Source organism: Thamnophis sirtalis, unplaced genomic scaffold, assembly GCF_051295495.1.
Source record: "Thamnophis sirtalis isolate CommonGarterSnake01/CBP01778 unplaced genomic scaffold, rThaSir2_p1.2 scaffold_1, whole genome shotgun sequence".
Lineage (NCBI taxonomy): Eukaryota > Metazoa > Chordata > Lepidosauria > Squamata > Natricidae > Thamnophis > Thamnophis sirtalis.
Window position 1 is genome coordinate 105,686,916 of NW_028261381.1, and position 12,517 is coordinate 105,699,432.

At 41.2% G+C, this 12,517-nt stretch overlaps 1 protein-coding gene across 1 annotated transcript in view; it reads right to left on the bottom strand.

The window, feature by feature from the left end:
* LRP4 (LDL receptor related protein 4) overlaps nt 1–12,517 on the bottom strand; it is a 115,943-nt gene that overhangs the window by 31,440 nt on the left and 71,986 nt on the right. The window contains exons 6-16 of the mRNA XM_087720404.1: nt 10,089–10,217; nt 9,739–9,858; nt 9,501–9,626; nt 9,282–9,407; nt 7,939–8,073; nt 6,378–6,503; nt 3,892–4,122; nt 2,997–3,153; nt 1,987–2,204; nt 1,030–1,206; nt 139–264 (exon numbers count right to left, since the gene is read on the bottom strand). Coding sequence (XP_087576530.1) covers nt 139–264; nt 1,030–1,206; nt 1,987–2,204; nt 2,997–3,153; nt 3,892–4,122; nt 6,378–6,503; nt 7,939–8,073; nt 9,282–9,407; nt 9,501–9,626; nt 9,739–9,858; nt 10,089–10,217 — 1,671 coding nt within the window. The remainder of the gene's footprint in view (nt 1–138; nt 265–1,029; nt 1,207–1,986; nt 2,205–2,996; nt 3,154–3,891; nt 4,123–6,377; nt 6,504–7,938; nt 8,074–9,281; nt 9,408–9,500; nt 9,627–9,738; nt 9,859–10,088; nt 10,218–12,517) is intronic.

Here is a 12,517-nt window from a genome sequence, read left to right on the forward strand (position 1 = left end):
TGAATGCTTTCTTCACGACCCCTTCACATGAAATTTACTGTATCATTTAAATATAATTTTGCTAAAACTCTTTAATCTCTTTTACATGTGTGCACACAGACATGTTATGAAGGTACATAAAGTCCTTATCACACTTACTCTGGGCACAGGTATGGCCGCCAGTCTTCCGAAAACCTGTGGGACATGCGCAGGTGTAGCCCTTATTATTTGGCAAACAGAGATGAGTACAACCACCATTGTTGGTTCCACAGCGATTTCTCCCTGCTCGAATAGCCAAACAGACATATTTTATATATACATAGCTATACACATAAACACAAATACCATAACCTATACAGGGAAAAGAACCAGAGATACAATGAAGCCGGTTCTATTTTGGAACTGCTTAACTGATTGTGCATTTGTATCTGTCTGGTATATTTCTAAAATAGAAATATTCACCACTGACTTATAAAGGATATAGCCATAGACTTTTCATACTTCAAAATTATTTTCATGATATAACAATGAAACATACTGATAAGCCACTAGTAGTAATGGTATTAATCCAGTGGTAATTTTTATTAAATTGTGGACTTTAATACTACCAGGCTAGTGAAGCACGAATAAAATTAATGAAGATTTTTATTGCAATTCAACATTTTTTCACAATAGTAGAGACAGATTAATTAGGAAATCTTTTTCTAGGTACAAAGAAACATGCCAACAACAATAGTAATATAACAACAACAATAATGAAAGATTATCATATTATATCATCATTTATGAATTTACGTATGTGGGGAGCGGCTTGGCCATTGCTTCTAAGAAAACATTATAGCTATTCACTTTTACCTGGGATTCTGTCTTTGGAAACACTGCATGTTTTCTGAATGTGCAGCATTGATCAAACAATTTGATTTGAATCACAAAGACAATTTTTATATTCTACACAGAATGTTAGATTGAGGAAGTATTTGCTAGTCAATATCTTGTGATAGAACACTGGTCTTTTAGCAATAATATCTTGCCTTTTCTGTCTGCAGTTACCTGCTGGTTGGCGTTGAGGATGCAAAGTATGGATATCCATGGGGAAATGAAGCTTGTTACGAATGATCTCTTGATTTTTTCCAGTAAATTTGTTGGCACTGTTTATACTCTTGGTATGCCAATCTGTCCAGTACAAGCTATCTTCAAATACAGTGATAGCAAATGGATGTGGAAGGCCTGCAGCAAGAATCCAGTAAAAGCAGATGAAAAGGTCACTCTTTACTGTTTCTAAAGGTTGCTTCTATCTATGAGACAAAAAATGTCTGAATAGAATAGAATAGAATAGAATAGAATAGCAGAGTTGGAAAGGGACCTTGCAGGTCTTCCAGTCCAATCCCCTGTCTAGGCAGGAAACCCCACACCACCAGACAAATGGATATCCAACATCTTCTTAAAAACTTTCAGTGTTGGAGCATTCACAACTTCTGGAGGCAAGTTGTTCCACTGATTAATTGTTCTAACTGCCAGGAAATTTCTCCTTAGTTCCAAGTGGCTTCTCTCCTTGATTAGTTTTCACCCATTGCCTCTTGTTCTATCCTGAGGTGTTTTGGAGAATAGCTTGACTCTCTCTTCTTTGTGGCAGCCCCTGAGATATCTTTCTTTTAATAATACCTCCAAAACTAAGCAAACCTGCTGTTGGTTTCTGCTGCCTTAAGCAGCCCTCCTGGAGATAAAGGCTAACATCACAGTGCAATTTGCTACTCATATTGTATGTCCCTGTCATTGAGATTTTATAACTTGCTTATGAATTGGTAGATACCAATCATCAGATATAGTTTTGAGAGTACTGCTGGTATTAGTGTGGTGAAAAAATCAGATATGGGCCAAAATTAATGACTGATGATCTCAAACTCCTAGCATCAATGATCTGATTTGCCACACAGTATTATCTGAGTTACTCAGAGCATCCCTTAGTTGCTTATCTGGTAGACAACAGTACCAATTTCGTTATCTCACCTTGACTAATAACAGCCTTCCTGTTATTTCCATCCAAATCAGCCCTCTCAATAACATGATGCTTAGCATCTACCCAGTACATCCGATGCCCTGCATAGTCAATAGTTAGCCCATTTGGCCAAAAGAGATGAGTGTCAGCAATAATGCGCCGATTAGAGCCATCCATGTTAGAGTATTCAATGCGAGGAGTGTTTCCCCAATCTGTCCAGTAGATGGTACTATTGGAAAAGAGAGAAAAATGTGAACAGTGGAAGTTCCCTGAAAGGACAGCAGACATTGCTAACCAAAACAGCTAGTAGTTTAGCAATCTAAAGCTACAACTGATTGTATTGAGCTGATGAGAGCAAACAAGGATAAAGAGATTCAGGCTATGATTATACAAGACCACAATCTTTATCAATAAACTATTAACCAGAAACTTTTGGTTAAGTTGAGCACCTACAATGGCTTTCTTCAAACTGAGTACACTCCAGATGGACAAAGTTAATTTTCCAGAATTTAGCTAGCATGGTAATTGCTCAGAACTCTGGGAGTTACTTTACACAACTGGAGGGTAATACACTTGAAGAAGGCTGATCTATCCTAACATAGCTTACATTACAGAACACAGGAGAACGTGTTCTTTTAGTAAATATATCAAAAGAGTACATTAAGTTCCAGTAAATAGAATTATGTTGCAGGATATTCCAAGTTGATGTGTAGAGAAGGTGATTTTTACAGATTCCTTCTTCTATCTGCAGATCTTCTAAAATATGGGGGATGAAGTGTTATCAGGTGCAACAAGCCAAAAATAATAAAAGTAATAACACATTTATAAAAAAAAATCACCAACTCCCTTTTTCCCCCTCTAGGGAAAGTTGTCATTAGTTTTCATGGCATTTTACATATGGAATGTGTTAATTCATTTGTAGACTGGCAAATCTAGATTTGGCTCCAGGCAGCTAAAGTGGAGTCTTCACTCGGCAAATTTCATCTGATAAGATAACAAGCAGTGAGTATCTCATGCTTACCCTTCCATAGGGTGAAGAGCAATTGCACGAGGTTTTTCGAGATTCTTCCAAAGAAGCACTTTCCGATGCATTCCATCCAAATTTGCCACTTCAATGCGAGATGTCCCAGAGTCTGTCCAGTATAACTTGTCATGGATCCAGTCAATGGCTAGCCCACCTAGGATCCAGAGGAAGGAAGAATGTGATAAGTAATGGTTGTTCAAGTATAGTCCCATTGAGCCATGGCTAAGGCTGTCCTGATCTATAAAAGGAAAATGGGAACAAGGGCTGTTTTCCTCTTGTCATATAAATCACTAAAATATTTAGGTGACTATTTGAAATGTCCTTTATAACCAATGTCAAATGTCCATTACATTTAAATTTAATTGAAAATCAAGTTAAATACAATTTAATTTATTTTATCCTACGCTTCTAATAATGTTCCTCTTCTTCCCCAGTAAAACATATGATTGGTGGTTACTATGAAAGAACTCTGATGGCTGTAACAAGGTTTTAGGAGTTACATTTTACTCTGGAGACTCAGGTTATGCAATTTTAGAGTTGCTTCTGTGAAGATAGGCAACATACAAGTTTGATTCCCTGTTTCCCTGAAAATAAGACCTCCCAGGATAATAAACCCAATCGGGCTTTTGAGCACATGCGCCAAAAATAAGCCTTCCCCCGAAAATATTGCAACACAACAGCAGCCAGAGGTGACCATGCTCGCCGCCTCCTGCACCTCAAAAATAATAAAATCTCCCCGAAAATAAGGCCAAGTGCTTATTTTGGGGGTCAAAAGAAAATAAGACCCTTTCTTATTTTCGGGGAAACATGGTAGATACATATAAACAAAGAAATACATTTTGCTACATACAGAGCTGCCATTTTTACTTCTGAAACCACTGAAGATATTTACCTGGACTCTCCAATCCTGTAGACACCACTTCTTCCACGTTGCTACCATTCAGATTGGCCCTCATAATGCGGTCTAGTGTGACATCAGACCAGAATACTAATTCCTTGCTATGGTGGAAATCCAGGGCAATAGCATTTTCAAGATTGTTTAGAAGCAAAGTGTACTCGGAGCGGTGAGGTAAGACTTGCCGGATATCAATCCGATTGGCAAAAAGCAGCACAGGTTCTGGCCCTGAAGGATACATGCAAAGAGATGTGAGAAGACTATTGTCTGGCACCAGTGAGATTATAATGACAGGGCAGAATCAGTTCACAAATAGAGAATGAACATAGAAACAGTATATGTAGGCATATTCACATTGTTTAGAATTATACTTATATACTGTAGCTCCCTCCACTGTATTTTATTTGGCTATTTGGCAGTTTGCTAGAATGTGGCAACCAGCATTCATGGAAAGTGATTATTCAATAAATGGATTCTCTGCATGGATTTTTGTTTTTCCTGGTGTCTTGAATCTGTAGTTCCTATCCTGGGACTTAAGTCTTTTCCTGGGACCTGTACAAGTTACCGTATTTTTCAGAGTATAAGACGCACCAAGGTTTTGAAGAGACAAATTTTTAAAAAAAGTTTTTGCACTCTGCAAGCCTCCCACAAACGGCCCTTTTTCATCAAAATGGGCCCGTTTAAAAAAAAAAAAAGGCATGAATAGCCTTTAGGGAGCTTGCAGAGTGCTCCAGGGGGTGCCCCCCCATGAGCAAGAAATGGCCCTTTTTTGCGAAAACGGCCCCGTTTTTTGCAAAAACGGCCCCATTTTTTTGTCAAAACAATTGCATGCATAGCCTTTAGGAGGCTTGTAGAGTACTTCTGGGGGCTGGGGGTGGAAAAATTGAGCAAAAATTGGTCCGTTTTTCACTCATTTTTGCCTTCCCCAGGAGCTCTTTGAAAGCCTTCTATATGCTCTGCATGGCCATTTTGGTGAAGGAGCAGGGTTTCGGGAGGCAAAAAATGCTGTATTCAGTGTATAAGACGCACCCAGATTTTCAGCCTCTTTTTTGAGGGAAAAAGGTGCGTCTTATACTCCAAAAAATATGGTACATTTTTATCTGTTTCTTTGTGAAATTTATATACTACCTTAGTCCAGTTGACCCTAGAGATTTACAGTAAAATATAATAATAATAGTAATAACAGAAAACAATATAACAATAAAATATATATAATTTGTTGCCCCAGAATCAATCCTGAAAGGCTGCCCACAAAAATAGACTTTTCTAACTTTCTGAAAAGCCATGTGAATGCCATCCTCATATAACTTGGCTTCTCAAAAACCAGGTAATTCCATATCTGTTACGGTAATGATAATTTAATAGCTGACCAGCTGCTGTAAGGCTGTAAACCAAGTTGATGAAATGAGAATGTGTCAGCAGGGTTACTGCCTCTTTAAGAAGCTGTCTATATCAGGGAAGCCTCCTAAAGGCTAAAAATGACCCAACACGCAAACCGGAAGTTTGGGAACGGACTTCTGGGTCGTTTTTCTCTCTCCGGAGGCTTCAGGGAAGCATGCGCGCTGGAGCAGACCAGGGAACTAAGAAATGACTCCATAGGTTCTCTGTCACAGCTCTACTCCATTAAAAAACACCTTGTGACAAGATACTTGTTCTTTGGCTAAGAAGCCTTAAAGCCTTTTATCAATGAATTTTTGCTGACCTTTTGACAAATGTGTGACAAAAAACACATTTTCCCAGGTCTTTTACATCAGATGCCAGGCTAAGGGATAGCAATTTGTGTTCTCCGATTACTCTCAGCTATAAGATTGGGAGTTCTAGTTTGGTAATATCTAAAGGGGCGTCTAATAACTCAATAACTTGTACTAGTACCAATCAAAATATCAGTAATATTTCCAGAGAGAAACTTTCTGGAAAATTAGGAGATCCAGGCAGTTCAATGTGTATAAAGATTTATTGTAAGTTTAAGCTCTCTAGACCGGTTAAGGGAAATTAGTAAGAGTTAGGAATAGATGGAATTCAAAGTGGGCTGACTTAGATCTCTTGTGGGCATGATGGAACTCATGACTGATGACGCATTTGACCCCTTCCTCAGGCTCAGCCTGGTCATCTCCTACAGAACCATTATTATCACATTTTCTATTTTCCAAAAGAGGCATGCAGCTGGGGATAGAACCCCTGCCCCCAAAATCCTAGTCTAGCTTTTTTCCAACCAAAAAGTGTTGGACTATATCTTCCATTAAGTCTAGTAAACACAACCCAAAATGTATTGTCATGGAATAATGGAAGTGATAATCCAGCCCGACTAGAGTCATCAGGCTGTGGAAAAATAGACTAGCCTCCTTACGCAAGCAGCAATTGAAAATTAAGCACTGTGGAGAAACTGAAGCCATGAACTAAGCTGGCAGTCATCCATCAGACACATGGATAGATTCTCAGCACTGAATGATCCCCAGTGCCTGGAGCTGAAACCTCTTTCTTACCCAGAGCTTTGCAGCTGCGCTTATCTGGGCGAAGCTCATAGCCTTGTTCACACCAGCACTGGAAACCACCCTCACTGTTGGTGCATCCCTGGCTGCAATAACCTTCCTCTGCACATTCGTTCACATCTGGAATCAGAAAAGGATAAAGAGTCTGAACAACTAAAGAAAAAAGGGTAAATAGTTTGGTTTTGGATTCCATACTTTGATGCTTATTTATTTATTTTAAAGATTTATATGGTTATTTTTTGTCTTTTAATGACGCCTCGCGTTGGGGTGGAGCCGGGGCAACTGAATGGAGCTGAGTGTTTACTGGCCAGTTGCCCTTCCTGTCCCCAATGCGGAGTTCGCAGCAGATATTTTTCTCATTGTGCCCAGAGAGAGAAATGCATAGGATCAAACTCACAGCCTCCTGATTGTGAGGTGAGATCTCTACCGCTAGGCCACTGCACCAGTCAAAGATTTGTATTGCTATCGGTCTTGTAAAGCACAACTCTCGACGACTCACAGAAATAATAAAACCAAAACAGTAAAAGATAACCCAGAATATCAAGTACTTAACTAATCATCTCCAGCCATCAATCTACACAATTTGTAATCTATTCATATTATGAATGTAATTAAAAAAACCGGCCCTTTTTATGACCCTGGAGTTCTTTTTTTCCCTTTGTCCTATTACAGTACTAGGTCCATGATGGCGAACCTATGGCACGCATGCCACAGGTGGCATGCAGAGCCCTCTCGGCGGGCATGCGAACCGTCACCCCAGCTCAGCTCCACGATGCATGAATGCGCTCCTCCCGCCAGCCAGCTGATTTTCAGGTCTCTGCTGCACATGCGCAGGGGGTGGGACGCATGCAGGAGACACACGTGCATGTGTTGGAGGAGGTGAGGGGTCACACGTGCATTGGACCCCCCGTAGCCCATTTTTGGTCCCAGGAAGCTGCAGGGAGGCCTACTAGGCCCAAAACAGAGCATGGGGGTAGGGGTCATGTATACATATGCGGGGACAGGAGAGTATGGGGCGAATATGCAGGGGGGTGGAACATGGGGTGGTGGAGTCACGGGTGCATTTATGGGTGCGGGTGTGTGCCGTTGCGGGCATGTGCACGCACTTCTGACACACAACAACAAAAAGGTTCGCCATCTCCGTACTAGGTAATAGGATAAAGAAAAAAAAGAACTCAGTCAGATTAGCAGATTTTCTACTATAGATACTTTGAAACAAGGCCATTATATGCAGCTACTGGTTTAAACCTTTTTTTTTCTCCTTAAATTCAGAAAATTCTCTTTCCATTAGAATCTTCCCATTTTTCTATTGATTCTACTTTGCTTTTTTTTAATTAAAAAAAGACTATTAAGAGAGGTTTGATAAAGTGTCTTTGATTGATAGTGTTAGGATCAGTGATTTGGAAGCATCAATACAAATCAGAAAGGTCCATATAATTATGCAGTTGACCTTGGTTAATGCCACTGCCTGTCAGTGCTATAACTTTTAGCAAGGTGCTATGAATTTCATTCCTAGTCAAACCTACAGATGCACCTAAGTGCTTAAGGTGCTTACCCTGACATGATCTACCATCCTCCAGAAGCCTGTAACCTGTATGGCAGGTACACTGCACTATTCCGCGAATCATCTGGCATTTCTGGGCACAATCCCCATTGTTGACATTACAATTTTCCTCTCCAGTTCGAGGACCTGTGGAAAGATCAGAGGCAGAAAACGATTGTAATGCAACCATTCTTTTAGAATTTTCCTCTTATCTAGGACAAATTATGAAAAATACCTATAAAGTAGTAGTCAGGGGAGAAAGATGAGTTTGAGTTCTCAAGTGGAAAAAAGAGACCCCATATTTCACACAAACAATTGCTCCTAAATTGTCAAGAAAGGAATAATTCCTATCTCTTGGCTGAGCTTAGCTTGGCTTTTCAATATATACCTGGAATGCCAAATTTCTCCACAAATAGACTTGCATCCATAAAAATTTCCCAGAAAAGACAAACTAGGATTTGATAAGATAAGATAAGAAAGAAGGAGTGAAAATACCAGATTAGGTCATCACCCCAATGTTCAGAATATTCTAACAGGTAGTTTACCAATTTACAACTTAACTGATCATTCAAATTATTCAAATTAATGATGGCCTTAGAAAGGGTGTTTTGTAGCCTATAAAACACTTCTGCCCATTGCAAAATGTCAACACGCGCACATACACCCCCCACATCGGTTATGCAATCACTATCGAGGTGCTTGGCAACCTGTTTGCCATTTGCAAACTTCTCTGCCAGTTTCCCCAAAAAGTCAATGGATAAATGAGCAAGGAAGGTTGCAAGTTGATGCTATGCTGAGTGGACTTCCTCTCATCTCTGGGGCTGGCTGAAAGAGCTTTCTGCTGAAGGATTTCAGCTTCCAGCAAACAGGCATGAAGAATTTCAGCTCCATGCTAACAGGCATGGAGTTCCTTCAGCCAGCCCCCGGAGATGAAAGGAAGCCAAAATCCAAGCAAGATTCTAAGCCCCTGAACAGGCAGTGTGGGGAGGTAAGGAGTGTAGAGTGCCTCGGGGAGGGGGGTGTTGAGAGAGGCATTGGGAGACCCAATGTAGGCTGTGCACAAGTGCTCACTCAGGGGCTGAAAATCCTTCTTGGATTTTGGCAGGGAGGATTTTCAGATCCTGAACTTGTTGCCTGCTTTGCATCTCCCTATGTCTTCCTCATTCCCTTGAGGCATCTGCACTCCATACCTAGAACTCCCTATGCTTAACAACTCACAAGATCACTTAACAACCACAAATCTTGGGAATGCTGAGATTGCCGATGTTGAGCAAAACAGCCTCATGACTTCATTAAGCTCAATGACCGAGATTCTAGTTGCAATTATGGTTGTAAGTCAAGGACTATCAACTTACGGCAGTTTTGGGCAGGGCTCTCATCACTGCCATCTCCACAATCGTTGGCCCCATTACATAGCTTTCGTTGGCCGATGCAGCGCCCATTTCCACACAGAAATTGGTCAGGGGAACATTGTGGGATTCCTGAATGAAGAATGTTCCAAATTATAGAACGGACAGACGAACTTAGCACAGATTTTAGCTAAAAAAAAAGGCATTCAATTGTACAATCTTTACCCGAGTCCTCACAGTCTTCCTCATCACTGTAATCAGAGCAGTCTCCCTCCCCATCACAGCGCCAAGACAGCCGAACGCAGCGGCCAGATTTACATCGGAACTGGTCAGCTGTGCACATAGAGGTAGCTGAAGAAATAAACATGAACAAGAATTTCAAAACACTTTCATGACACGCTTTCCTATTTTCTTACTTGTTGCCCCCAGGCTGGACTTGATTTACAAGTCCCAGGATACTCACTGCAGTTTTTCTCATCTGACTGGTCATCGCAATCAGAATCGCCATCACACCTCCAGCCAGCATTAATGCACAAGCCACTGTTGCACATGAACTCTCCAGAGCGGCAAGGCTGGTGAGAGGCTACGGAGACAAACAATATATGGTAATTCAGACTCTAATTCAGCCCAAATTAAGCCCAAGAGAGTCAGTTTGTTATCTGGAGGGAAAGCTGAAAAGCTTCTTCTTTTGAATATTGGAATGACAGATGCCCATCACACATTTTCTCTGTTAAATGAAGCACATCTGACTAAAAAACAACACAGCAATGCCATTTGATCTGAGTCTGCAGGTCCTTGCTGCAAATAACTTACAGCAATCAGATTCATCGGACCAGTCCCCACAGTCATCATCTCCATCACAATGGTAAATGTCCAGGATACAACGCCCATAAGCACACTGGAATTCCTCCAGGTTACATGTTGCTGCTGGCACATCTGATGCTAAAAGAGGAATGAAAAAAAAGGTTAACAAGAGATTCCCTAATTGATACACAAAATAGAAAGCAATAGCAATAGCACTTAGACTTATATATCGCTTCACAGTGCTTTACAGCCCTCTGTAAGCAGTCTACAGAGCCAACATACTGCCCCCAACAATCTGGGTCCTCATTTTACCATCCTTGGAAGGATGGAAGGCTGAGTCAACCTTGAGCCAGTCAGAATCAAACTCCCGGCAGTGGGCAGAGCCAGCCTGCAATACTGCATTCTAATCACTGCGCCACCATGGCTCCTAGCAGATAGAGTAGAAAGCATCATGCACAAGCTGTCATTACACTGAAAGTTATCAAACACTAGGGATATTTGGCCTCTTGCCCCCCCAAAATGCCTGGTTTGAACCAAGCATTCATTGTTTTGTAAAAAATCACAAAAAGATACACAGTAAGATCCACTACCGTTCTTTAAGATTATTTCATGTTACAGCCTAGGACAGCGATGGAAAACCTCTTTGGTTCACATGCCATAAGGGGGGAGAGCGCAGGGAGGTCATGCACAGGTGTGCCACACCCATAATGCAATGTGTGACCCCCCCCAGTGTGAATGCACGCATGGGAGGTGCTCCCCCCCATTTTTCCATGCTTTTTTCACCCTCCCCAGGCTCCAGAGGCTTTATAGGATTCTGGGGAGGGCAAAAACAGCCTCCCCACCCCTGGAGGCCCTCTGGAGGCTTCAGGTACCTTCAGGAGGCTTCCCTGAAGGCCCTAGGAAATATAAATTAGGAAACCTTTACATACTCAAGCTGCTTGTATAGAATAGTATATATCTTATGTCTTATCATATTCTGTCAAGATGTCATCATGCATAGAATTAGCACGTTGAAAGTTGCTGGAGTCATATACAAGGTTCTCGCTACTGTACATACTGAAGTGCAACAGGGATTGTGCAACTGAAAAGCGGCATTTATAAATTTGAAGCACACTTTATGAAGGTGGACAATAATAAAACCCACTAAGCAAATCCACATAGACTTTCCATCCACTTTCATAATAAACATAGAAATAGCACATGTCAGTAGATTTTACTACATATTCAATTCCACCACTGATTGTATCATACGTTGATTGCCATGGTTATGTATGCACTCTAATGTGAAGACTCATTTGTGACTCACCACAAGCATTCCAATGGCTTTCCTTGTGTTCAAGAGAATGAGGGCATGGTGTTCTCCAAAAGCCTAAACAGCAAGTTAACCTCCAAGATAGCTTCTAGGCCATACAAAGCTATAATTTTTGGTATCTCTGGAGAGGACTATGCAAAGGTTTGCAATTAGCCATGCTGTATTATTGAACAGAGGAACGAACTGTTCATTTGAGGATTTTGTCCGACCAATGCTCTTAAGCAGAAGTCACCATGAATTGCTGTGGCAAACCTCTGAAGCGTACCATTTAGGTAAAAATGATGCCAGCACAAACATCTCCCTTTCTCTCTGTTTCGTAGAAGAATTCTTCCTAAGCACATATAACGTTGGTCCAGAACTCAGTTTAATTTAAGACAAAAGATGTACTGCCCTTTCACCAATATAATTAAGCCCAGTATAGGAAGTTAGCACGAACCCCTCTCCTAGAAAAATGAAATATTTTAGGAAATATTAAAAGTACAGAATATTCCCCCTAAAAGGGAGGCATAATCTCAGCCTCCCCACTTTTGTCAATGGGCCATTAAGGCCAGAGCCAGTCTATTCTACATAACAAAGCTCTACTTCCTTCAGGCAGAGCCATAATAGGAATCCAAAACCCTTTTATTACATCCTCACCCAGCAACAGCTCAACCAAGCTTGGGACTCAAACATCAGACAGCCTACAAAGTTAGCTAAGACCTCCACCCTCTGGGAGTCTGACCACCAATCAGAATACATTTCTTACACAGGAACAGGAAGCTGCAAGGCAGGGCTCAAGAGAGGGTATAAAACTCAGGCTCTCTCAGCATCTCTTCGCTTTTTCTTCAAGATCTTCAAGACATGGGATCCCCCTTTCCCCCAGGAACTCAAGCCATGTGGTCCTGTCCACCAAAAAAAACCATCTTTCCAAGCAGCTTCCATGTTCCCAGTGTCTTTCTCCCCACTTGGAACTGAACCCAGAAGGACATTTCTTCCAACACCAGAGAACAGAATTCCTGGTGTTAGATAGTCAAACATCAGTAGTCTGTAAAATTCAAGGTTTTGAAAAATCACTACTGCAACAGAAAGAAGGCTTTTGGAAGGACGTTCAAGCAGAAGGACTCCAGGAAAAGCATTCAGGACTCTA